Genomic DNA, 26,118 nt, shown 5'->3' on the forward strand with positions numbered 1-26,118 from the left:
TGTGCTTGTTATCCACCACTTTTATTCATTTCAGTTGCTTCCTAACCAGTTTAGTTGTTGCCTATGCTTCAGTAATGATGTAACAAACACTCCCTTCTTTGAGTAGGAGACTGAAAACGCCACACCTAAAATAAAAATAATACTCTTCTTAATTACCTTTGATAACAGTCATGAACCTCATCTGAACGGTAAAGAGGACACTCTCAAAAAGTTAGCATTAGTCATTGGGTGAACCATAAAATATACATGCATTAATATACTGTATGCATTCCTATTAAAAATGTTATATAGATTACGTCCTTAAATGATTTATTTGTAATAGTAAAAATAATTTTAAAAAATAATCATGAGGTTCTCTACTTTCCAACATTTCCCAAAGTTTGTCAATTCAGGTCTAGTAGTTTAGGATCCCAAGGACACACTTCCAGGGTCAACTTTTTCTGCTAACAAAAGCATGTTTCATCACACTTTGAAAAATGGTAAAGTCACATACGGATTCCACACGGGGACTGAGTAAGATATTGGACAACTGAGGAAGTGTGTGTGTATTTGTTCTAGCAGTAGCTACATTCACAGTCTTTGTCGTTGTAGCATTAAGTACAAAAGGCTGATAATATAAAAGATCCTTGGGGTCTTTTAAACTGTTACATAATAAATAACATTTGTGGAACGCTATGTTCTAACAGGCAATGAATTTGAAGTGCTGACATGAAATACTTACAAGCGACATGATTTCATCACTCCTGCATATTTACCTATCCTTCTGTAGGCTGAAAGTAAGACAAGCCTTTTTGTCTCTCTTTCTCTTAGTTTTTCCCCCTCAGTTATCTCATTTATTTGTCATTATTCTGTCTGTCTACATGTGCTGCAAAGTTCCAGATCTCTCTTTAGAAAACAGAGGTTCTCCTCTAAATACTTTTTCAGCCTTTTCTATCAGTTCTCATCCATCTTCTCTTCTCCCCAGCTTTTCTCAGCAGCAGAGCATTTCTTGTTTTATGAGTCTGCATAATACATCCTCAAAATCCTTGTTAAATTCAACAGACTCAGTTTAGAGTGGGGGCTGATGAGGTGTAATGCAAACAAATAAGCGTTTAAGTGACACTTTTAAAAACTGACTGTATTAAATAGCTGTTTTGACTTTTTGTCACTTTTGTCTTTCTCTTCTTATTTCTACTTTCTGACAAAGCAGTGAGCCGCCACGCTGCGAGCCATGAGTCCTCTACCTGTGGCCAGGATGTGAGATCGATGGTGTGACAACAAAGACCATCACTGAGCACTGTGCAATCTCTGTACAACCACTGCAAAGAACATACACATTTATTTTTTTATTTTTCTGAAGCCACCGGAGAACAGATTTTACAAATGATGACAATTAACCATCTGGACTACCTTTCACAGTTTGCACACACACCTTGAACCTGTCAATATAACACACATATCTGGTCCACATGATTCATTCCAAATCCTCATAACAAACTCTTCAAGCCTTCGTCACCTCGTTTAAATCAGCTCTGTTCCCTGTGAGGATTATGAGGCCGACTTTAGTGCTTCTACGGTCACAGTGTCTCCTGTGTGTGTTTGTTAGTGTATGTGTGCCCGGGCTTGTGGGCTCGCTACCTCATGCACTACCATGGCACGTCTCCTGCCCGGTGCAGTGTGTGTGTCAGATCAAGCCATGGTTCTCACCTGATTCTGTCTACCAGGAAGCTCCTACTGTGGACTGCAACAACCTGCTGCTGACCAAGCTCCCGTTACCCATACCCCTAAACACACACACCTTGCGCCTGCAGAGTAACCTTATGTCCGAACTGGACACTGCAGTGCTGCACGGACTCCCCAACCTCACTGACCTCGACTTATCACAGAATCGCTTCAGCCGTGTCAGGACAATAATACAGAGTTCGTCCCTGCCTTCTCTGCTGTCTCTACACCTGGAGGAAAACCATCTCAGTCACCTCCCTGACGCTTCCTTCTCCTCACTGCCAGCTTTGCAGGAGCTCTTTCTCAGCCACAACAACTTACACTCAGTAGCACCGGGAGCCTTCACGGGCCTGGACTCCCTACTGCGTCTGCATATTAACAACAACAGACTCACCACCATTGATCCTCAGTGGTTCATGGCTTTACCTCGCTTGGAAGTTCTCATGCTTGGGGGAAACCCTGTAGAGGCCCTGCCTGAGCGGGGTTTCCTGGCCCTAAAATCCCTCCAGAGTCTTGTCCTTGGTGGTATGGGTCTGAGGGGCTTAGCTGAAAAAGCACTGGAAGGGTTGGAGGGACTGGAGAGCCTCTCCTTCTATGATAACCTTCTGACCAAGGTTCCCACTCAGGCCCTGAGGAGAGTGCCAGGACTGAAGTTCCTTGACCTCAACAAAAACCGCATCAAACTGATCGAGACAGGAGACTTTCGAGACATGGTTCACCTGAAGGAGCTTGGCCTGAACAACATGGACAAGCTGGTGTCCATTGAGAAAGCTGCCCTGGAGAACCTTCCAGAGCTCACCAAGCTGGAGATCACCAACAACCCACTTCTGTCTTACATTCATCCACTGGCTTTCGTCCAGCTGAGGAGGTTGGAGAGTCTCATGCTCAACTCCAACTCCCTGAGTGCTCTGCACCAGAACATCATGCTCTCCCTGCCGAGTCTTCAGGAGGTCAGCTTACACTCTAACCCACTCCATTGTGACTGCCTGTTCCAGTGGGCCGCAGAGGAGGCCTCCCACCCCCATATTGATAGAGACATACAAACAGACATACAATCACCCCGTATGGTGCGTTTCATCCAACCTCAGGCCACTTTGTGCTCTGAACCCCCAGAACTGAGAGCTCGCAGGGTGAGAGAGGTGTCCACCAGGGAGATGTCAGCCTCTTGTCTCCCCATGATCCCCACCAACTCCCTCCCCTCATACGTAGGTGTAAGAGAAGGAGGAGAACTGGTTTTGCACTGCCGAGCTCTTGCAGATCCACAACCTGAACTTTACTGGGTGACTCCCGCTGGGCTGAGACTTGGTCCTGCTCCAAGCCATGCATCTAAAGGTTTATTAGTTCATTCTCCCTGCAACAGCCTGACAGCCTCTGAGGGATTCAACCACACATCCGCCACAAGCGTTTCCTCCAGCCATTCTCAAAATGATACTCCTTGTCACCCCTCCAAACACTACCGGCTACTGCCTGAGGGAACTCTGGAGATCAACATGGTCACCCCCAGCGAGGCAGGATTGTATACATGCATTGCTGAGAATGCTCTTGGAGCAGATACTCGCAGCGTTACTGTGGGTGTACATGGAAGGGAAAAGAAAAGAAAGAGGGGGGTGGCTGCTAATTTTAAGGGATATCCATTACTCCGAGCAGATACCGGGTTAGAGGTGAGGGAAGTCGGAGAACACTTTGCAATCCTGTCATGGCACAGCAGGCGCAACCTCCCCTCAACTCGCTTATCCTGGCAAGCCATATACTCAAATGCACACACACCTACATACACCACACGTATCCTGGCTGGCACACAGAACTTTAACTTAACGCACTTGCAGGCAGAGACATTTTATCAAGTGTGTCTACATTTAGGGATGAATGAGGCCACCAAGCATGCCAGCAGGAGAACAAGAGAAAGCAGAAAGCCTCAGTGTGTTTCATTCAGGACAAAGGATGCACCAGAGCCACAGCCTAGCCGCCAGCTTAGCCCAGAGCTGACCTCCACAGCAGTAACACTATTGCTCCTCGCACTTATACTGCTGCTGCTGGCAGGCCAGGGCTGGGAGACTGAGCCCGGTGAAGAGGAAGGAAAGCACAGCAGTACCTTTCTCCAGGAAATCAAAAATCAAAAGGCTCCAGTCATCAGCCAAAAGCCAGAAGGGTGCAACAAACATCAGCCAAAGCAGATGGTAAACTGCTATTAGATCAGGACTGCTGACTGCTGACCATTTGTGCACATTCAGATGCAGATAAAAACACTGACACACACACACACACACACACACACACACACACACACACACACACACACACACACACACACACACACACACACACACACACACACACACACACACACACACACACACACACACACACACACACACACACACACACACAACATTTCAAATATACACTTTGTGAATCAGAGCTAGAAGAGTTGTAGATCAGAGCAGTGGTGTAGAAAAAAATTGTATTTATTTTATATACCTTATAAAGTATATATTGACATTGTTTCTGTGTTAAAATGTATTGTAAAGAATGCCTGTACCCTAGCCAGGGAACTTAAACTGGACAATCATACTCCTGCTGCACAACGAGTGAACAAAGGAGAAACAACTGAATCTGAGCTGCTGATGACTACTGGACTGAAACTAAAGAAAACTGGATTCAATCCAGGGACCAATATTTACAGAGCAGAGCGGCTCAGACCTCCAGGGTATTTGTCATGTTTCCCATCTAGATGTTCTGCAGACTGAAGAGTACTTTATCCAAGCAGATGACACTCTGTCTTGAGGCTGATACCGAATGAAATTCCTGCTTGTTTTGGCTCTGTAAGTCAAAGTGATTGATGTAAACAACCCTTTTGCTTTGCTTTCAGTATCTTTGACTGGGTTGTCCATCGTGCAGTTGCAGTACATATATAGTATACTCATCCAAATTCCCCGCCTACTGTCCCACACTGTCTTTAAGGATATAAGTAATCTAAAAGTGTTTGTGTTAAATTCTATTTTGAGCTATTATATATTAAAATCTTTTTAATTTATATGATTTTACTGTTTTTTCTCTTTTCTTACCACAACCTGTATTCAGATTATACTGAAAATACAATGATTATTTGAACCAGTAATTCAAACCAGTAGAAAGTATTTTTAAAAATCAAACACGCCACATAAAATTCATATATCACACATCCTATCTGCAGCTCAAACTTCTTATGCTTGTGCAGTAGCTGTTGCTCTTCCATAAGAATCATAGCTTAGGACAACTCACACCCACTCAGTAAACACTAGACACAGTGTGTCCTCTGCTGGATAAGATCTGGAACTGAGCAGAGGCTTTAGCCAGGTTAAAGAATAGGATTTAGATATTTGCAAGTTAGTCTAGGTATTTCTCAATTGCCCATTTGTATATTAAAAGAGTCACTAAAATATTTCTTCATATTCATATTGGAAGAGATTTCCTCTCTTGGCATAATTAAAATCTATAGTAAGAGTCAAAGTCCACATTGTAAAAAAATGCTTTCTGAAGTTCAGCTAAAGCAAATAGGTTTAGGTAAATCAGGCTATCTTCCAGAGGCTGTCTTTTTAGTTTAAAATACCCTCTCTGTGCTTCCTGAGGCACAAACAGGGAGTTTTATAAGTTAGTAGAACAAAAAGCCAGATAATAGCCATTTAATTTGTCTGATCAAGACCGAAGCTTCATGTGAGTTTAGGCTGAAATTTGGAGCGTGTCTGCACAGAATGAGGACTGTGGATTGTCATCTTTTATACACTGTAACACGCTAATAACTACAGTACTCATCTTCCAGTATGAACAGAAGGAATGATTACTGTGACCAATGGCATCTAAGTATTATATTAAAATAGACATGAAAAATGTGAATATATATACTTTAAACATACCATGATAGGTACAAGTGCATTTACTTACTTATTTATACAACAAACACAAGCTGTCTGCTTACCGTCAAGAGTGAAATGACTTGTAATGTTTAATGCAATGTATTTATTTCTTAGTGTTATAGTTCTTAAGACTTAATATGCATTAAGAGCACAGTTGATAAGCACAGGCACCACCAGGGTCATCAGGAAGTTATTTTTTCCGATGCTTTCCTTGTTTCACCACAGTTAAATAGTCCTACATACTAACTTATCATCTGTAAATCTAAAATGTATTCTGTTCAATTGTGTATGTGACTATGCCTTAAATTCATGTGGCTCTTAATACCGTTCAGTCTTTCCTATCACATTTGGTTGGCTCTTAATACAAAATTAGATAAAAAGGAGGATTGGTCAGTAAAAAAACAAGTGGCAGTAGTTAGACTTTGTATTTATTCACACAAAACATAATATGTTTTCTTCAATAAGGCAACACAATACTGTATATACATACAATAGTTTTTTTTTGTTGTTACTTCTCAACTAACAACATGTCATTCTTAACTATAGCTAGCAAGTGTAAATAAATAGTTTAGCAAGTCATGTGAAAGAGTACCAGATTCAAAAACTTCAAGTCAAACTGTTAGTACATCCAATGCAACAACCCTTTACTCACTGTGATGTTTTGCAGTTAATTTTAATTTTCTGAGAGCAGCTTCAGGGTTTATGGGAATTTTAAAAAACAAACAAACTTTTAAGCAGTTAAAACCTCCAACAGCAGTTAAAAAAACAAACAGAAAACATTTCAAATATATTCCTTTTCACAAACAGCATCAACAGCAATGGGATTTTTTAGCATTCCCATTAGCAGTATAAGATACATTAACACTGACATCATCATTAGGTGTTGGGCGTGGGTGTCATAACTAAAACTAAGCCGATATGAGGTGCATGTGGTTTGAAAATGTGATTGTGGCACTAAAAAAAAAATCATTCAGTGTGAAATGTCCACAGTAGTGACATTTGTTGAATGTACTGTACAGAGTGACGCAACGTGGAAATGCTGTGTTAGTTCAATACCCATTCTCTTCACTAATGATAAGATTGTATAATCTTTTACAAAAATATAAATCTATTCTGCATTAACAAATGACAGCAGTGATTAGTACTAGATTAATAGCTGACAGGACACTAAGTGACATGAATAAAATACTCAAAAATGTTTAAAACTAACACTGTGGGACCAAAGCAACAGTTCTATAATTGATATCACTGGATACAAAGCACACAATACAGTACGCTCATATGGATACATGAGCAATACCAGATTTTCCCGATGCCCACAGGCATGATTTTGAACTGCTTCCTATCATCTGAAAATGTTGCTTTTGGGACTTTAACTAAAATAGGCCAACAGGGCTTCTCTTTTGTCCCCTTTGCCTGTGCACAGTGTGTCAACAAGTTTTAAAAATCAAGTTCAAACAGCAGCGCCAGCAAACACACATGGAATGTAAAGGTATGTTTGTTTCAAACAAAACTACTGTACTAAAGAAAAACACCACCGTAACTTGTCACTGTAATCTCTACAAATGTGGAAACACTTTATTCTAATCCAAACCCCAATTTATCATTTATAAGAAGTATATAAACAACTAACAAATGGTTTATAACACACTGTAATGTAGTTGTAGCAAAAATAAGGACATATTTAAGTCTTTATTACTGTCTTTACGAGCAATTGTAACTCCTCCTATGAGGCACTCATGACTCACTAACACATCATATATCACCATAGTTTCATAGGAGGAATTGTAAAAGAAAAACAACAAAAAAAACAACCTTAATAAGCACTTAAAAATGTCATTATATGTGCATTCAACTACATTATCCTGGGAATATATATGTGTATATTTGTTATAAACTATCCATTTATTGTTCATAAACTGCATATAAATGATAAAACTACTGTCTATAGTGACTAATAAGGCAATGCAGTGACTATGATTAAACGAAAGTGGTTCATATCATTCATTTGTTTGAATGTGTTACGTGTCAGAGCTTTGGAAATATGAAGATTGTGTCGGATTCAGAAACAGTTCCATAAAATTAATTTACACTATGTCTCAAACTCACACACACACACACAGATACACACTCACACATACAGCCACATACGGTATGGTAGGCAAGAGCGTCACACATCACAGACATTTAAGAACTTCATTGATGCAATGGGATGTATTTACAGACATCATAAAACAGGCTATGAAAATGTGTACTAGGCCGAAAGTGATTCAAGCCACCTGAGGCAGCATGAATGTTGAGTAAACAAAAGACATGATGGATACATACTACTAAACACTTTTATAGTCAATTTACCGATAAATCAATTGACAGACAAATAATCTGCAACGATTCCGATAATCTACTAATTGTTTAAGACATCTTTTAGAAAGAAATGTTAAGAATTCCAGCCTCTCGAATGTGAATATTTGCAGTTTTTTTCCCATAAAAACAAACTCAAAATAGCTTTGGAACAGTGGTCAGACTAAACAAGCAATTTAAAAATATACACTTGGACTCAAGGAAACTGTGATGGACATTTTTTTGACTTTTTATAGGTTAAACAAATATATTCCAGTACCATGTTTTTTTTCTTCTTCACTATCAAATACTGCTAATCAAATATCTTGACATTTGGACCATGATGGGACCAGAACGTCAAGCCCTGCTTAAGTATAGTTTAAACTCTGCGGCCCACTCACTCCACTCTGACAGCAGGAGATGCAGACTATGTGATGTTTCACTGTGCGTCCATCAAAGGAAACACAGTATAAAATCTGCAATACAAGCTGCTTCACCTTCTGTTGCCATGGAGACTACACACATGGCTGAACTGAGCCACCATCTGATTAAAATATATTCAAGTTAAGATTAATTTGCAGATTTGTACAGCTTTCCATCCATATTCACCATCCGGCACCATCATTCTTATAATTCTTGGCAGGTTTATACCTTTAAGTAGCAAAGAAAGGCAAGTCCAGATCAAGACGTTGCCTGGAGACCGCACTGAAAAATGAACTTGATTCATTGAATTTACTGCTCTGTACTAGACTGACCGCTGACCTCTGTGTGAAGCTGTAAACAAACTTCTCCTCTTCTGACAAACCATACAACATCACAAACACAGACAGAGGAAACTCCCCAGGATTCAGGATCCTGTTATATTACAAAAGAAAAACAACATAAAATAGGATTTCTGGATCACACATTTGCTGTTAAATTCATCAAAAGATGGAGAAAGGTTAACTCATTCATGACAAACACACGCATTCTTTGCCAACACGCACTCAAACACACTAACACACATCTCAGCTGTAGTTGTAGGTGAAGTTATACGAGCTAGGCTCCTTCGGCACAGGGGGCGGGGCTTCAGGGATTGTGATGTTCTCAAGGTCGAGGAGGCGGAGCTTCATCTCCATGCTGATGAGAGTATCTAGGTCACTGCGTGTCAGGTCACTACCCATCTCTCTACCCAGCAGCGCACACAGCCCATCAGTCCAGATGCAATACTAAACGCACACAAAGAAAAACAAAGGAGCAGCCATGAAAGCTGACAGCTGCATCTAAAAAATTGCCAGTCAGAGTAGCTGTGTTTTGCTATGTAAGAGATAAAAACTGAAAAGTTGAAAGTTACATTAATTTGGACATACACATTTATGGAAACACATCTGAAATGAAACTTGCTTGGTTCTTCTTAAGCAGCTATATTTCCTTGTGTTGTTTGTTACACAAATAATACTTATCTCAAAGCTCTTCAGTTTAAGTTTTGTTAAGTTAAGTGTGTGACTTTTCTGTCTGCTGTTTGGTGCTCGGCAGGTTGCATACAGAAGATTTATCGCAGCTCTTTTGTTGAAAACTGTTTGCTGCTGCCGGAAACACGTTGATTAGAGCAGTGAGCCTGAACCAAAAGCTGTGGTGGGCTGTTAAACTAAAACAATGAGCTGAAAGACACACTAGCATGCTTTACAGAGTTGAGGGGTGGTGATTTTTTGTGGGTTTATCACTCACCTCATACTTGTTCGGTGCAACAAAGTTGAGTGTCTCGTCAGGATCATAGAGGACAGAGAAGGCTAACTCCAGCACCTCCTGAGAAAAGCAAACAAGTCAGACAACATAATGTTCCTACACTGAATGACAGATAACAATGAAAGAACACCTACTGTATGTGACTATAGAGACAAAGAAAAAAATCACTACCTTGTTTTGTTTCAGAGCACTTTTCTCTTTCATATGAGGGCAGTCCTTCCCAGTCACCACAGACTTGATATCAGAGACAGGGACTAGGAGCAATTCAAAAGAAACAATTAAATAACTTGAGCAGGTTAGTGACGTCGACCTCCTGACAGTGATGGTGGCTTGATGTGTGCGTTACCGAAAGATCACTAGCTGAAAGGAACTACCAGGAGAAATATGTCAGTTTCTTACTCTTGTCACTGAGTAGCTCAAAAGGCACTTCACCCTGAGGTGACTCATCCAAGTCTCCGTAGTGCAGCACTTTGTGATTGAGAGAGAGTCGGCAGAACCAAAACTTCTCTATAAAAGATGCAGGAAACACAATACTTAGTTCATAATCCACAGCAGCAACACTGTCAGCAGGAAAAGTAAAATGATTGTGTTGATACGGTACCTTGCCTCCGGCGGTTCCCCAGCTTACGGAAACAGCTTCCCTCACACAGCCGGTTGAGTCGCTGCTGCTTGATGAGCTCCAGGATCTCAGGCTGAATTCTCTCCCGCAGCTCACTGCAGCAATAACACAGCATGAGCAACCGAAACAATCATGGATACACTTTGTATAATGTGTAAGACACTGTACTATTTACTATTACTATAGTGCTTGCGCAGGATTTGTTTTTGAGATGGATTAAACAGTAACTTGTTTTGTTTCTATAACAAGGCATAAGTCCTTAGTGGCTAAGTGAGGTAATTCTCTGCATCTTTTGTCCAGACTACACTGCTGAAATTTAGACGAAAGTCTAGAAATGATAAAAAAAAAAGAAACTATAGCAAACTATAGCAGTAGTTCAGAGACAGACTGACATGATAGGTGGAGACTGGAAGTCATCCTGGCTCATTCTTTCTGACTGTCGCAGGCGCAGAATCTCTGAATAGTTGAGGCCTCGCAGTTTATTCTTCAGCTGGTCTAGAGATGATGGCTTCATGGCCAGAGCCCTGGTAATCTGCTCACGGACCACCTGCATCACCTGGTCAGGGTTTGAGCACATACATGAGATGAGTCAGTAAAGGTGGCGTAAAAACACAGCACACTTCATAAATATTAAGAGGTGAGATACATGTACATACATACATACATACATCTACAGGCATCAATATTTAAAATATATATCAAATGGTCACAGCTATTTTGTGACAATAGATTCCTTCTTCATTCCAATGAATGTGATTGATTTAAATACGTTCATCTGGATAGAGTGCTTTGAAATCGAGAACATTAAGAATTTAATTCTCATGTAGTATTTAATAAACCAAAAACCTTTCAGCTGTCTGCTCCAGTGGGGTGGACAGTCTGTATGAATGTGGAGACTGACACGGATCTCTGATCAATTTAAGGCAGCATAATTGAAATATTTGGCTGTTTGGTTCTTACAGCGATACATTTTAATGAGATGCTGACTTACGCAGTTTTAAAACTCAGCATTTTCTTTAGAGTCCGCCTTCTGGCAACGTATAAACCATCACAATCTATTATCTATGTTTTACTGTTCTTGTCTTTTTCAAATAAAAATGTACTGCGTTCTGGAGAATGCTGCAGCAAACCCAAACTAAATTTGAGAGGAAAGGATTTTGCTCTGCAACAAAGTCAGTTCTATTTTTTTTATGGCTGTCATATGCACTGTTGTTGTACCGTGACGTTTGCATTGATGGAAAAATCCCATTATTTGTCCATGTATGCCACAAGCTATGTATGACATTACTAAAAATATGTCTTTATAGTCTGATTCAAGGGGCAAGGCACAGTGACAGTTGAGTTAAAGCAAGGAATTTTACAGTTTGTATATTATATAAGAATATTAATGAGATTACTGTGAGAGACCTTATTGAAGTCCTCAGCAGTGGCCCTCATCTCCTTCCAGGTTTTATTAAGTAGTTGGATGCAGACACAGAAGAACTCCTCCCATGCCCGGTCATGGGTGAAGAACATGGGGTGGTAGTCATTGCAGCCCTCATTAGCTACACAGAGGAAAATGTTTCAAAAAACAAGAAACAAAAACTCTTTTTTTGTCATACACACACATATATATCCTGGACTGGAGTATAGTTTCTAAAGTTTCTTCTACAGCAACAAAACCTACTTTTCTTCTACTTACGCAATTCTCCAACCTGGAGTATCTCACACAGCATCCGAGTGAGCTCGATGGCACATCGGCCGAACGGACATTCATGCTTATCCTCGCGGCTGCTGTTCTCCAGGACAATCTGTCATGAATGAGGAGACATGTTAGGTGTGGCTGACTTCTCTGCATCTGTGAGCTGTATGCCATGCCTGATGCCAAAACTAACCCTGATGTAAGTATCCTGATGAACTTTGGCCAGGTACAGCATGTTGTCCAGAGCCAGCATCCCTGGAGGAGTCAGGGTAAAATCCATGGCCGGATTCACATGGTTCTGCATTCAAACATTTTTTTTTTTTTAATTATGTAAACAGCTATTTTTTAAAGTATCACAGGAGGAACTTAATCATGTGGTTGAGACTCACGGTGAAACCCAGCATCTTGTAGTCCTTGGTGTACATTGCCTTTCTTTTTTCTGTACCGGTAGGATCATTCTCTCCATCAAAGGCAATCCTACGCAGCTCAAAAATGATGTCTCTCTGAGCCTGAGCCACAACAAGCCAACGTGTTTACAGGATATCAGCAAAACACTCACTTTTCACATGATATCAGTATAAAAGAAAACATTATTATGTGATTCTACAGTTAGCAGATGGATTTTTGTTGTAATGTTATTTTTGAAAAAGAAAAAAAAAGTTTAGTTTTTTTTTGCCCACATGTGCTTGCATATTCAAATATCACATATAAACTGTAAAGAAGAATGGATAATTGAACAAGTATTAAGATTAAAATGTATTAAAATGTACTGATGAAATTATCACATTTAAAGTGGTGTCTGATTATTATCCATTATTTTTAACCAACCCACTGATTGCTTACATTTCTTTTGAGTTAAATTCTGTTCAGTTCAAACATCATCTGTTGTGGTGCACTTAGTAATGTGGGAAACAGTTTCAACTGGATTATGGTGCATTGAGGAAATGCACAATACCTTTTACAACTTACTGAAATTTTTACCTGATCATTAGGATCCATTTTAGTCATCATTCGTTCCTCCAAAAGGTTGAAGGTCAAAACCTGCAGCACATACAGCTGATGTGCCATTTCTGCTTTGATTGGTCGATTTCCTCTAATAACATGCTGGAAAAGAATAACCTTAAGTTTAGAGTAGAGCCACAAGTAGGTTACAATTTTGTGCACCAATATCAAACCATGAAGTCATATAGCACAAAACAAATCTGCCCCTTGAGCTAAAAAGGAAAAAGCCGAATAAAATGTTTTTTTCAGAAATAAGACAGAAACTCTAATCATATATACTGTCTATGTAATGTTTGTAAAACATGGAAAATGGAAAATAATTTGACAGATTAGTTGATATCCTAATAATTGGAGCTGCTGTTGGATGTTTCCTTGCTCCAGGGAAGCAGGACTGCAGCATTTCCCCCTTACTGACGTTTGCAGCCAGTTCAGTCAAGCGATTCCAGACAAGTCAGTGCCAAAAGAAATCATTTTCAGAGCAGATTTCGATCCACTTCACTGACCTCACGCCATATCACATTTGCTGGTATTGCGTCATAGCTCTCCAAGTGAGTAAATCTTTCCACTTTCTGGTCTGCTGGTCTTAACCCAACAGAGGATAGTCTCAAAGAAGGTTGAAGAGAAATATTTTGTATTTTGGAAAGATTTCCCATATTTTAATACTAGGTTGTTTCAAACACAATATGTTTCAGATTTTAACAACACAGTTTACTTCCTTATCTGAGAATTCACAGTCATGTGGAAGCTTGATAACCAGTAAATAAGAGCGTTAACTCTGGCGTGCAGCTGAAATATGCAGTAACACATTATTTTCTGTGTATCAGGCTTGATACTCACATTGAGGATGATGGATCGCAGGTGCTTCTGGGCCAAAGTGCTTGCCATTTCCTGAGAGTAAAGAAAGACATGCATCCATCCAACACACAGCTCAGACACTTTACTACACACAGCAAAGAGGTGCACAGAAGTAACTTTGCTTGGCTCAACTAAGAGTCGATGGAAACTTTAGACGAAATATGAAATGCAGCAACTCTGAAGCTACATTTCAAGCACAGCTTTGGACAATTTGCCCTTCACACCTTCTGTAAAACATGATAACGCTTCAAGTCTAACTTCAATCTGTCAACACAGTCTGTCTGCTGCTGCTGCGGCAAGCTATGGTTCTATCTTAATTTGCATGAATTATGCAATAGCTTCCCATGACACAGAAAGAACTAAAAAGGAAGAGGAGGAGAAGGACTGTGGGGCGGAGAGGATGGTATGCGATGCTGAGGGATGTTTACTCACAGTGAGGTGCTGCTCCAGCGGGTTAGTATACTCCTCCTACAGGTTGAAGGGAGGGAGGAGGGACGTGGGTGTAGTAATGGAAACAAAGAGTGCACACACATGGACCATGAGATAAAAGGGATACATCACCGGCACAGCATGCAACGGAATAAGAACATGAAACAGCATAATGTCAAATAAGAAAGTCAAGTAGTCACGACAAACCTATCTGACAACCACACATTTTTCGTTTTATACACCTGGATTTTAAATTATTACACTAAGATTCATAAAATGTAATCCTGCCACAGAGGAACAGGTGATCTTTCAAATAGTGTTTACACATGAAAATTGCTGGGATGTCCTGGTGGCCCTCCTGAATGACATGTTTATCATATAATCTTGATTACAGCTGATTTAAAACCAATTGGATTGTTTGTTTTTTTCCTGTCCAATAATGAAAAATTCGAAAGAGGAAAAATACCAAAATTGAAGATGTTGGCTTATGACCAGCAGTGCTGCCGGATTTCGAAATGTAATATGTATATTATTGTAACAAGTAGCTTTAATCAAAACAATAAAAACAGTAACTGTGAAGATAAATAAGAGCAAATCTACATTTTATAGAGGATACCATTCAGTACTGTTCAACTATCCAACATGTCCCTCTGGTGTCTTTATCTCACTCAAAATGACTCACTCCACCCTCCAGTGGTCAACAACAGCAGCTGGAGTTTTAAGTATGATGAAATGATATCTTTTTAATGAGCTGTAAGTGCCTGTTGTTCTTTAAATTATATTTCATGGCACTTACGAGACCACTACAAGTTACAAAATGTTAAGTGTTTAACCTGTAGGATGCAATTATCAAGCTTCTGCTGTTAAGTTTTCTATTCTCTCTATTTTCCTCCAGTTTAACTGGTGTATAGCAGGAGCATTGCTTTATAATAGAACAGTGTTACAAGTGTCAGTGTGTTAAATACATTAGTGTTTTAAATTAGCTTTACCTGACAAATCAAAATTAATTAAGTGCAATAAAGAAACCTCATTTAGAAACATGACATCATACAGAGACAAGACAGTGTGTGAAACAGGATGAAACAGTGCAGTATGCTGGTGTATTATGTGATGTTATTTCTGCAGAGTGAGCAGGGCACAGACAACTGAGACATTGTGACAGTGATCAGTAACACGCTGCACAGGCATTCAAAGAAGCACCCGCCTCCTTTAGTTTTTGTACATTTGTCTGCGTTACAAAGATAATTCAGATTCAGAATTCATCTGTTTAGGATGTTTCTATCTGACACTGTTAAATCAAACTAGAAGATAAGAAAAGATAATAGTGAAAATATATCATTCAGATAACAGAGACCTCAACATTCATGCAACATGCTGAATAACACGCTACTTCATGATGTATTTTAGTGCATTTTGATGTATCTGAATAATTTTTTACGTCACATTTGTGAAATTGTACACACTACAAAGTCATCTCAGTGAGGATGTAACACTGGACAGCATCAGTTCCCGTCCTTGACTTTGACAGAAAATAGAATATGTCATAGAACTTTACCTAAAAATAAATCTTTAATGACTGCATTATGAAAAGTGCTGGATCCTGTCCAGGCTCTCTGTCTGTTTGGCACTAACAGTCATCCTTCACTTACAGCTGGATGATTGGTCTACCTCACTACACTTGCCTGAAATAACTGCAGCATAACAAATGTGCAAACTTCAAAAGGTAAGCAAGTACTATTTTGAGTGACTGCGTCATTACAGCAATGACTGCCAGAGAGAATCCACAACATTACAGCTGGCAGACAGACGTCTACTTATGAGAGCGATTAGTAACTATCCTACAGCTGCAGACATTAGCAGTTAGGGAGAAGCAATATTTGCAGCTCTCTGATACCAAAAAACATACAACTATCATGGATAAATGTACGTCTATCATGTATTGATGGCTTTCTTTACATAATATGAGGATGAGACATTATTAGTATAGCAGTTAGGTTAGGTCCATCTATAATTTCTACTCGGTTTCATTTGCTATACATGGGTGCTGTGCACTGACCTGCCGTCTGTCCTCTGGTGCCTTCAGGAAAAGAGCATTGATGAGAGCAATGGCATACGTCTGGATCTCCTGGTTTGACCTGAAGGAATATCAAGTAACGTAACAACCAGTTAGAAGCATCTTGCTCCACAAATCTCCATACAGAATTTAAACTATAGGCTAAATACTAGTCTACATTAAAATTAAAAAATTAAACTAAACTAAAAACTAAAATGTTTTGTACTTTTTTTAGTACTTCTACTAATACAAGAGGTGTAGGTGCAGGATTGTTAGACACCTCTCTTTCACACTATCAGTTTCAATTAATTGTATGGCACAGACAGGATGGGGAGGTAGAAAAGTATTGAGAGTTGGACTAATGCATTGTTGGTTTTGGTCTTTTTATGGGATTTGTTCACAAGAATTTAAAAAATCCAGAATAACGCAAGCTTTAGAATTGAGTTTTTTGAACATCCTGAACTCACCCATTAAATAGCGCAACAAGTCAAATATCATGACAAATTGCGCAACATTTTACAGTTACCCCACATGACTACATTCACTCCACTGCCCCCCATATCAGAGTGCAGAAAGCCCCTGTGCATGTGTGTGTGCTCACACTTGCAGGTGCCCGATGAGCTGTCCAACGGTGATTTCCTGTGCTACTCGGTGGTAAAGGTTGTGGCTGTTGAGCACCATGCTCTCGAGGATGGCCAGAGAACGCTGCAGGATGGACACATCCACCATGGGCTGGTTCACATAGCCTGCAATCTTTGTAAAGACAGAGTAGAGGCAATATTGAGATTACAAAACATAACATTATGAACACAGACTTGTGTCTTCAACAGGTCAACTTTTTGGGAAACACATTCATGGTTTTAGCTTGACTACTGTCTGTTTTTGAATTCAGTCCCCAAGCAAACATGCAATCTTCAAAAGATGAATGAAAGATTAAATCATGAAAAGTTTCAGGGTTTTTACTGGACAGCTCTTTAGTTGGTACTGTGCATCTTGATGAAGGTGATGACACAGTGTTGAAAAAGCACATCTTTCTGTAAAAGAGTTCTGTAAGTTTCCTGTGAGTGACTGCAGAGGCCACGTTGATGTTTTCACAAGAAAACTAGTCACATACACAACGAGTGAGCTCCAGATAATGCGGGGAGTTGCTAGGCAACAGCAGCACCCACTCATTCCCGCCACGTAGGAAGAAAGAAAGGTTAAGTAAAGTTGAATAAAAGTGGGTAAATAAAAAAGGACTATAATTAACTTGAAATTTAAAACAGTGGAAATTTGTCCACTGTGGTCGCTGAGGATCTCTTAATGTTTGTGTCTGATTTGTTCTTTTGATGCAGGTACCTGTTTGATGAAAGAGAGGGAGATGAGGTCCCAGGACACAATGCCATGGTCCATTAACTCCAGGAAAGCAGTGAGAGTAAAGGCCAGCATTTCACCAAAGCTGAAGGAAGCAGAGAACATTTAGACATGAGAGGATTAGCCAGGGCTGGAACCTCTACACAGAAAATACTTTTTGTCATAATGTGTGAAAAGGAAATATCAGTTTCAGAAAAAAAGTGCTTACTGGGTGCCACTCTCAACGAGACGAGCCAGTGTCCCAATGCCCTCCATATTGATGAACTCTGTGGCAAAGGTCGGGTCTGCGGACAGCTTGGCTAGCTCTTTTAGAGCCTCCAGGCGAGCGTCGATACCATGGGACTGGATCCTCTCCAGGAGTTGACGAGCAGCACGAGCCTGTCAGTCATGAAAAACATTAATTCAGTGTACTCTCTTTACTCTGTGATTTTGCCCATCACTTCACTTTATTTGGAAAGAAAACTTTAAGGCAGTGTGCTCAAAATATTGGTAATTACTGTGTGCACGGACCTATGGTAAGGTAACTGTGGTAAGTATTGGTTAGTCAAACCTGAACGGATTATGGATATAACTATTTTACTGTTTACCTTTATTTTCTCCTTGAAACAAGTTGAGCTTAACATGTTTGTTTGCAACATGCCAGACTGTCTGACTGCTTGTGTTTCTTGGAATGATGGCCAAAACAACTACAATAAAACATTGGCATAATAAATAAAAGGCAGCCAAGTGTGCAATGCATTTGAAAGCACTTTTGGTATTTTCATGGTGGAGGACAGAAGGGGGGGGGTGCACCCACAGTGCACTTGGAAGCAGGGTGGGATTGGAAACACATTATTATCATATATTATTAGTGGGTGAGTTAGAAGCTGTTGCTATCGACCGTGGTAAATCCCATAAGTCCCTCTCATTCCTTTAAAAGCAATGCTCTCCCCACCATGATATACTGACAGTTTGGTAATGAAGTCCAGACCAGCTTGTTTGAAAAGAAAATTGTCTTTTTGGTTGAAGCTACAATTCTAGTTACACAAAAAGTCCAATCTGTAATCACTAAGTGCAATCACCCACACAAAGTCAGTGAAACAGCATATGCCTGCACAAAAATTAGAATCTGTTCATGTGTTCAGACCTTTTCAAATCACTACAAAATTAGATTAAGTGAATTGGGTGGAGAGTCCAAACATACATGAGTGAGTCATTGTACAAACAGACAGTTTTAAATCATTCTAATGACACACACAACAGAATAAGCAAAAGTGACTTACAGGAGAAATGGCCAATCGAAGGATGGTCCCGTTCTTGATTTCACTGCGGCTCTATATGATAATAAAGGAATGTTGCCACGTGTCCAGCACTCATTTACAATGTCATCAACATTAAAGAGAAGGAGCTGTAAGAAGGAAACAGCAAGCTCACCTGCTCAGTGATATAAAGTTGGGGGCCATCAGCATAACGGAGGGCAAACTGCTCTGAGCCTGACAGAGACCAGCTGAGGATGGAGAGATAAGATCTGATGAGAAGCAGTGATCATTATATGTAAAGATACTGAATGAAAACACTTGTGTTTTTCCAGGATGTGTGGGAATGTTTTAATGCAGCATACTCTAGTATGCATGAACAAAAGGTTGCTGAAAGTCAGTTTGCTCCCTCCAGCTGCTGTATTTACACAATTGGCAAACAGAGATTGTGGAGGAGAACTGTTCAGTAGGTGTTTACAGTAAAGTGCAAAGAACTTTCTGTTTCAAATGGAATAAAAGGAGGCAGTAGGTAGGTACAGTGACGAGGTGAATGGGTGAGATAGAATTTGCAATATTCATCACTAAAGTAATAAACACAAAAGAGCAAATAGAAATGCAATGATACCAGTGATGCCTGAGTTAACACACAAGAAGAAATGATAATAGATAAAGTAAAAACAATCACTGAGAATGATTATACATGTTTTATGTGTGTGTGAACCATTGGAATGACAAATGTCTACAAAACTAGACCAGTGGTTAATGAACTGTGTTTTTAGTCTTGCCATCCACACACTTGATATTAAGGTAGATTTAAGAACCCTACACTTAATTGTAAGATAAATATTGAAATCACAATCCTTATACTACTCCGTTTTTTTCATGTCAAGGACCCCTATAATTGACAAAAATTAGACCACAGACCCCATTTGATAAGATATCTTCCCAGTGCATGAAACCCATGACCGAAACAGTCATAGATGTAAGTACAGTGAAAATAAATGATTCCCCTATTTACTTAGAACCCCTTCAAAGTGGGTCCCTGGAACCCCACTTTGAGAACAACTGCTTATACCACACAACTCCCCAATTTATCAAAAACATAAAACTCTGGTTCAACTTTGACACAAAGGAAACATAAACTTTTTATCTCTGTGCTTCCTGCTGTTTTTCCTGGACCAACACGAAGCACAGCTCCTACTGGCGGCAACTCAAAAAGCTGGCCTGTCTCATAAATAAACAATATGAACTGTTTCTTGACACTGAATATAGACCTGTTTGTGTTAATGTCTACTAACTGACAGATATAACAGCTGACAGAGTGTCATTTTTGTGTGCCTCTTGGTTGAATTCACAAAAAAAATAATCTTATTTACTGATTTACAGCACAAAGAAAAAATCGAAAAAATTTACAGGAACAATGCAGAACTAATGATGCTAAAAATGCAACTCTAAACTTTTGTAAATAAGAGAGCAATACATCTTGCATGTGACAATGATCTGCTGTGCTAGTCTGTCCATCTGAACCGCCACAATGACTGAGCTGATCACAATTTTATATCATATGGTAATTAAAAATAGGAACATATGTAGACCATATTATGCTTACCCATCACATACTTCACGAATTATTGAGGTCAAAGGTCTTTTCTGCAAACAGAAAAAAAACACAGATATGCAAAATGACTTCAATAAGAAGGTTAAAATGAAGCACAGATTATCAGTACTCACACTGCCATGTTTTCTTTTCTTTTTAAAACAGGGCTGAGCAAAATTACAATTCTTAAATGCATTATTCATGAAAGGTTATTTGTCATGACAACCTTTGCAGGCGCTGTCCTGTGTTAATCTCAGTATTACTCATACCTTCCATATTCAAAGATATCAAAGCAATGCGTAATGTTCCCTTTAACAATCAGACAGGCTAGGTGAAGTTATTAGAGGCAAACAGGAGACATCTTTATTGTCCCGTTTACAGAGGTACAGACCTGGTCCATCTCTATAAGCTGAGCATTAGCGCCGGGCCATTCAATAGCCACCTTGACGATGTCAGCTGGGGGTGGCATGGCTGTGTTTTAGTAGCACCCTGCAAAGGGACAAAAAAAAAAATCAAATTGGTGATCTCTTAGAAAAATTCACTTGAACAGTGAATTGCATTTAAATGAGGAGGTGGAAATAAATGTCACTAACGTTGTAAAGTGGGGACACTCATGTACAGTAATTGTGTTCAACTGTTAACTGTGTTTGTGACGCAGCTAAAGGCAAGTAAGAACAATTTTGAGTTTGATCATCTGTTAATGTCTGAAATAGAAGTTATACATCACCTAATGGAGAAGTGTTGATGGGGTCAGTCGCTCTCACAGCACTGCTGTAAAAACCACTGTGTCAGCTCCCCTGTGAACACAGAAACCCACACACTGGTCATGGAAAAGCAAAGCCTGTTTTCCTTAAACTCAAACAGCTAATTTTTCCCCATCCCTGCGTTTCTTCTGCTGTGAACTGAATCTGTCAGTGAACGGATCAATAAGCATGACTATTTTACAAAACCACCCACATACACACACTCATCTTGACTAGGTCGAGGCTTTTGCTAACCAAGCTCTGGTGTTTTTATTGGGGTAGAATAAAAACGCACAATTTAATACTCAGCACAACTCTTTTATGGCTGGACTTTTATATAATATATAATATCAGCGTATCAGCTAATTGCAGTTATGCCCCAAAAACTGTGAACAGATGGTTACAAATGAGAACAAAATGGGAAATTGCTGTCTGGCCATCTGCGCTTGAAAATACGTTTTATTTCTAACTCTTTTGTTGATCATATTTAAATGGTCATTCACTTTTTACGACTGTTTAATTTTCATATTTGCAATGCCAGACTAATATTTACCCAGTAACATTTCTGCCTATTTTATTACCTCCTTCCACTAAATTGTACCAGTGCACTGGAACATATAAACTTATTTCAATATCTACAATGACCACTTTAAAATACAAGAGCCAGAAAAGCACAGCGGGGAACAGTCTCTGGCGAGAGAGATACCTTTCTGCTCTGACGTGAAGGGTGCATGAAAAGCTGTCTGACAGACTGTGCGGGTGATTGGAAGAAAAAGACGCCACTGTTCTCTGAATGGCTATTTGAATTCAGGCTGAATTCAAGATACAAAACACTTTGTACGGTTTAAAGCTGCTCATTTGAAAGGAAATCTTAATACCTTTTAAAAATGTTACGTGGTGAAACAAACCATGCTGAAACAACTGCCTCCCCTAAAGATTTACCTCATCAGTATCATTTCCAGCTCTGCAGCACAGTATTTCTGAGGGGTTGAAATGTTCGCCTGCCAGTTTCCATTGACAACACCTCTGACATCTGACAACTTTATCCTTTGATCACTCATAAAATAAAGCACATTTTGTTCTCAAACATTTCTTTTTAAACAGAATCAGAGCATCTTTGCACTACGTTTGCTAGCTCCTTATGATGAAAACATCTTAAAATTGGAATAAAAATGTAACCTGTAGCTCTCTGAATATTAAGCACGCCTGCATCCTTTCAACTTTGAACCACAGGATTAGTATTGCATTTCATTCTTCAGTAACTGCATGTGATTAACATCGACTACAGCAAGTGAACTTGGAAAATAATACAGAGTGAAAGCTACCAATTAAACTCAGATTTCATCCAACCCTCTGATGGAGAGACAGCACCACCCCCGCACCTTCAAGCAGACTTTCCAACACATCTCATCATGTGTGATCTTTGAGGCTGCCCTGCTCAAAAGTTTATCCTTCCAACACTGGAGAAAAGACACAAGTTCTAGTACTAATTTGCAATTTTCTGTACCATCTAAAGACTCACTAAATGTTACCCAGAGTTATCTGGTTATCTACTATGCAACTCACTTCCCTGCCTGTGAGGCTGAGTACACCAAGATTATGATGCATTATGATAACAGTAAATAATAGTTTCATTACAGAATGCAGCTGAAATGATGAGTTTGGCTTCACACCATTATGTAAGAAATATCGACTGGACAGTTAAACAAGGTGATACAGCACATAAACAGGTAATGATGTATTGGAGATCTTCATAGTATCAAGTATTTCAATCTTTATAACTTTAATGTCATAGTGTGCCCCTAAAAGTAAGCTGTCTAATATTGCAAAATAGTTTTACATTCATTTTTTATTTAAAAAAAACAATCTGATTATTGTTGATTAACCATCAGACAGGACAGGTCCACACTGAAGCTCTACCATTATTCACTTACAGTATGCGTTAACTAAACTTTGAGACAACTACCAGGGGAATATTAAGCTAATTAAATGGCACCAAGTAATGTGACTTTTATCAACCTCTTTCAGCCACAAGGGAAGAACAACTACAACACAATCATGTTGCTGGTAAGGCTTACAATGGCTCATGACAGAGATTAATGACACATTTTGGAAGTGAGTCAAGGATCATTGTTTAAATCCAGAAAGATATGGCTTGTGAAATGGTAACATATCACTGTGCAAAATAACTGAAGGTGAAATGTCTTGCTAGCCAATTATTGAAAGTCAGATATCACAGTAACTGACCAAAGACTTTATTAACCCTTGTAGGCCAGTAAATATACCATCACCTGGTGCAGATCGGTTGGGCAGTTGTTTCTCAATCTTAAGTTATAGTTAATATCAGAAAATTAGACAACTTGGAGAAAGTTATAAATGCAAGCTTTAAATCCAAAGTATCTGAATAAAGGAGGGAAGCAGAGGAATAAAACAAATAACGATTTGCATTTGAAGTTGAAAAAAAACCAACAAACTTCTGCAACAGGTACTTCCCCACCGCCACTAACGGCCAACACATCAAGAGATCAGAAAAACAGAATCCAGTATTGACTCCAGTGCAATCCTACTTTAGACAAACTGATTTAATTGTGGCACTTTAGAGAGAGATTCGACACGGTGCTTTTTGAGTCTGTACTTTTGTTGTGTGGTTGCATTGATCTGCATTATATTGTAAGGCATTTCTAACGCGTCACTCCTCATGTAAATGAGCTGGACAAAGTTTTAGAAATACTTTTAAATATAATGTATTCAGAGCACAGAGTATGCTTTCATTGTGGCAGACATAAATATGAATCTGTCATTGCAGGAAAACTCTGGTGTACTTAATAATTTTAATAATGTCTGCAGTCCATTTCAGTGTGCCAGTTCCAGGCCTCTGTTATTTATATGCTGGATCACTCTGGAGAGGCTTACTGGTAGGGCTGGGCAATATATTGATATTATATCCATATCATGATATGAGACTAGATATCGTCTTAGATTTTGGATATCGTAATATCGCGATGTCATCAGAGTTGTCTTTTCCTGGTTTTAAATGCTTCATTACAGTAAAATATATAATTTTCTTAACTTACCAGACTGTTCTAGCTGTTCTATAATTTACCTTTTACCCACTTTATCAAAATGTTCATAGTGTAAATATTTTGTGAAAGCACCAACAGCCATCTCTACAATATTGTTGCAATATCGATATTGAGGTATTTGGTCTAAAATATTGTGATATTTGATTTTGTCCATATCACCCAGCCCTACTTACTGGTCACCTAATGGAACCGAGCCATCGTTAATGTTATTAGTTACTGTACTTTCCCTGCTATGACGAGCCAAAATGTCTACTCTGAAAGAGGTCAACTTTAACTGAACCAAACTGAACTGAACATTTGAATTAAAGCAGTATACATTACAGGGTTACAGACCTTATTTTATAGCTGAAATGTAGACTTGTTATAGTAGAAGTAGGCCTACAGGTGGAGCTGATTACATTAACACATGCCGTTTCATTTAGGTGTACAGAATACTAAGACATTAGAGCTTAATATATGTTATAAATGTAACACACCCATGCATCATGCTTTTCCTGCTATGACATATAAAAATGTTGGCTTCATTTAATTCAAATATTCCCATTTTTCTGGTGATCCAGTGCAGTTTAATATAGATATAGATGCGTGTGCTGATGACAAATGCTTTAGAGGTCCCAGAAAAGTGAAGTGATGGGAACTGTTTTCTGTCCTTTGATGCTGTTGTTTTTTCCCCTCTTTTCTGCAGCTTTGTCATGTGACCGGTATGTAAACAGGGCTCTGGGCTGCTGTACTGGGAGGATTAAACCACAGACTTGTATATAAACCTTTATCTTTCTATTCAGACTTGGGTTTTTAACCGGACACCAGTAGCCACAGCGCTGTGGTAGCATAGCAACCACTGCTAAGGAGCTCCAGCCTGAGAAGAAAACCCACAATGAGGCCGGAGCTTCTTCTATCTGTTACCCGTCTCCACCCTAATGTTTCGGACGCAGTTGTATTATTCTTATAATGCGGTTAGGACTTCCTCTTTGGGCTGCATCACATTTACCAAAAAAATACACACACGGCTGCTGTGAAGTGCCCAACTTTCATGATAGCTACTCAAGCTAATTGAGGCGGTGCGGCGCCCCCTCTGGTTAACTTACATAACCCTCATAAAGAGATGGCTGCTCCATTTAGGCAGAAAAAACGACTTTCCTTCATCATATTGGCGTCACAGGATGAACTAATTATGTCTAATTGGCAGTATATTTTTGGAATGAAACGCCATAAGCTATCCTGTTGCATCCTGAGAGAGGAGCCGCTGGTTGACATGATCCAGCACTAACGTACCATTAGCTACCATCTCTCACAGACATTACTGTTATCAATACACGGCTCTTGTATTATTGTTCTTCATTCAAAGTTATAAAATGGTTGATTAGCTGCTCATCGATCAGTCTGGATGGAGCTATGGTGACCGGAACGAGCCCTGACAGATGCAGCATCGGCGTATTTTGCAACATTATGGTTTATTTAGCGAAATCAATCACAACTCGTGATAACGTTGGTATGATAAACATCGACAAACACAGCACTAACTCTCACGATCGTTTTTTTTTTTTAAACTTAAGGTGACACTGAACAGCACACTCACTCGCTATTACAGTCAGTAGCAGCGTTATTCCTCTCAGAAGGCGGCTAATGTTATTCAGTCAGGCAGCCAGCCGCTGTCTGCTCCTCCATTGCAGTCATGATGCAGCTGCTCTCTGCTCCGGCTGTTCAGATGATGTCCTGATGCCTGCAGGCTTTACTTTGACCGGCTCTGTGATTGAACTGAAGCGCTAATGTCGACGCTCTGTGTTGCTCACCCTGTGTGTGAATGGGCCA

General features: G+C 39.5%; 2 protein-coding genes across 2 annotated transcripts; one reads left to right on the forward strand and one right to left on the reverse strand.

Moving 5' to 3' along the window:
- The first annotated feature begins 1,529 nt into the window (after nt 1-1,529).
- Nucleotides 1,530-3,893, forward strand: lrrn2 (leucine rich repeat neuronal 2). The gene has a single exon (XM_062442892.1). It carries the CDS (start codon nt 1,530-1,532, stop codon nt 3,891-3,893), a length of 2,364 nt encoding a protein of 787 aa, XP_062298876.1.
- A 2,111-nt stretch (nt 3,894-6,004) lies between these two features.
- On the reverse strand, nt 6,005-26,118 carry elmo2 (engulfment and cell motility 2). The gene is made up of 23 exons (XM_062415638.1): nt 25,886-26,118; nt 21,211-21,280; nt 20,875-20,972; nt 20,496-20,536; nt 19,065-19,137; nt 18,914-18,964; nt 17,860-18,029; nt 17,637-17,736; nt 16,900-17,051; nt 16,302-16,380; nt 14,249-14,284; nt 13,799-13,849; nt 12,941-13,063; nt 12,349-12,468; nt 12,153-12,257; nt 11,960-12,068; nt 11,686-11,822; nt 10,671-10,834; nt 10,261-10,373; nt 10,059-10,166; nt 9,831-9,913; nt 9,642-9,719; nt 6,005-9,142 (listed from the first exon to the last, which is right to left on the reverse strand). The coding sequence occupies exons 3-23, from the start codon at nt 20,950-20,952 to the stop codon at nt 8,942-8,944; spliced, it is 2,172 nt and encodes a 723-aa protein (XP_062271622.1). The 5' UTR covers nt 20,953-20,972; nt 21,211-21,280; nt 25,886-26,118; the 3' UTR covers nt 6,005-8,941.

This window comes from Scomber scombrus, chromosome 3 (assembly GCF_963691925.1).
Source record: "Scomber scombrus chromosome 3, fScoSco1.1, whole genome shotgun sequence".
In the NCBI taxonomy this organism is placed as follows: Eukaryota; Metazoa; Chordata; class Actinopteri; order Scombriformes; family Scombridae; genus Scomber; species Scomber scombrus.

What these genes read in the sequence shown, in the direction of transcription:
- lrrn2 (XM_062442892.1), top strand. Translation starts at nt 1,530, where the DNA reads ATGAGGCCGACTTTAGTGCTTCTACGGTCACAGTGTCTCCTGTGTGTG.
- elmo2 (XM_062415638.1), bottom strand. Translation starts at nt 20,952, where the DNA reads ATGCCACCCCCAGCTGACATCGTCAAGGTGGCTATTGAATGGCCCGGC. An exon ending in AACTTTATATCACTGAGCAG is followed by an intron (nt 18,965 to 19,064) that starts GTGAGCTTGCTG and finishes ATTATCATATAG; the next exon opens with AGCCGCAGTGAAATCAAGAA. An exon ending in CTGCTGAGGACTTCAATAAG is followed by an intron (nt 10,835 to 11,685) that starts GTCTCTCACAGT and finishes AACCCTGACCAG; the next exon opens with GTGATGCAGGTGGTCCGTGA.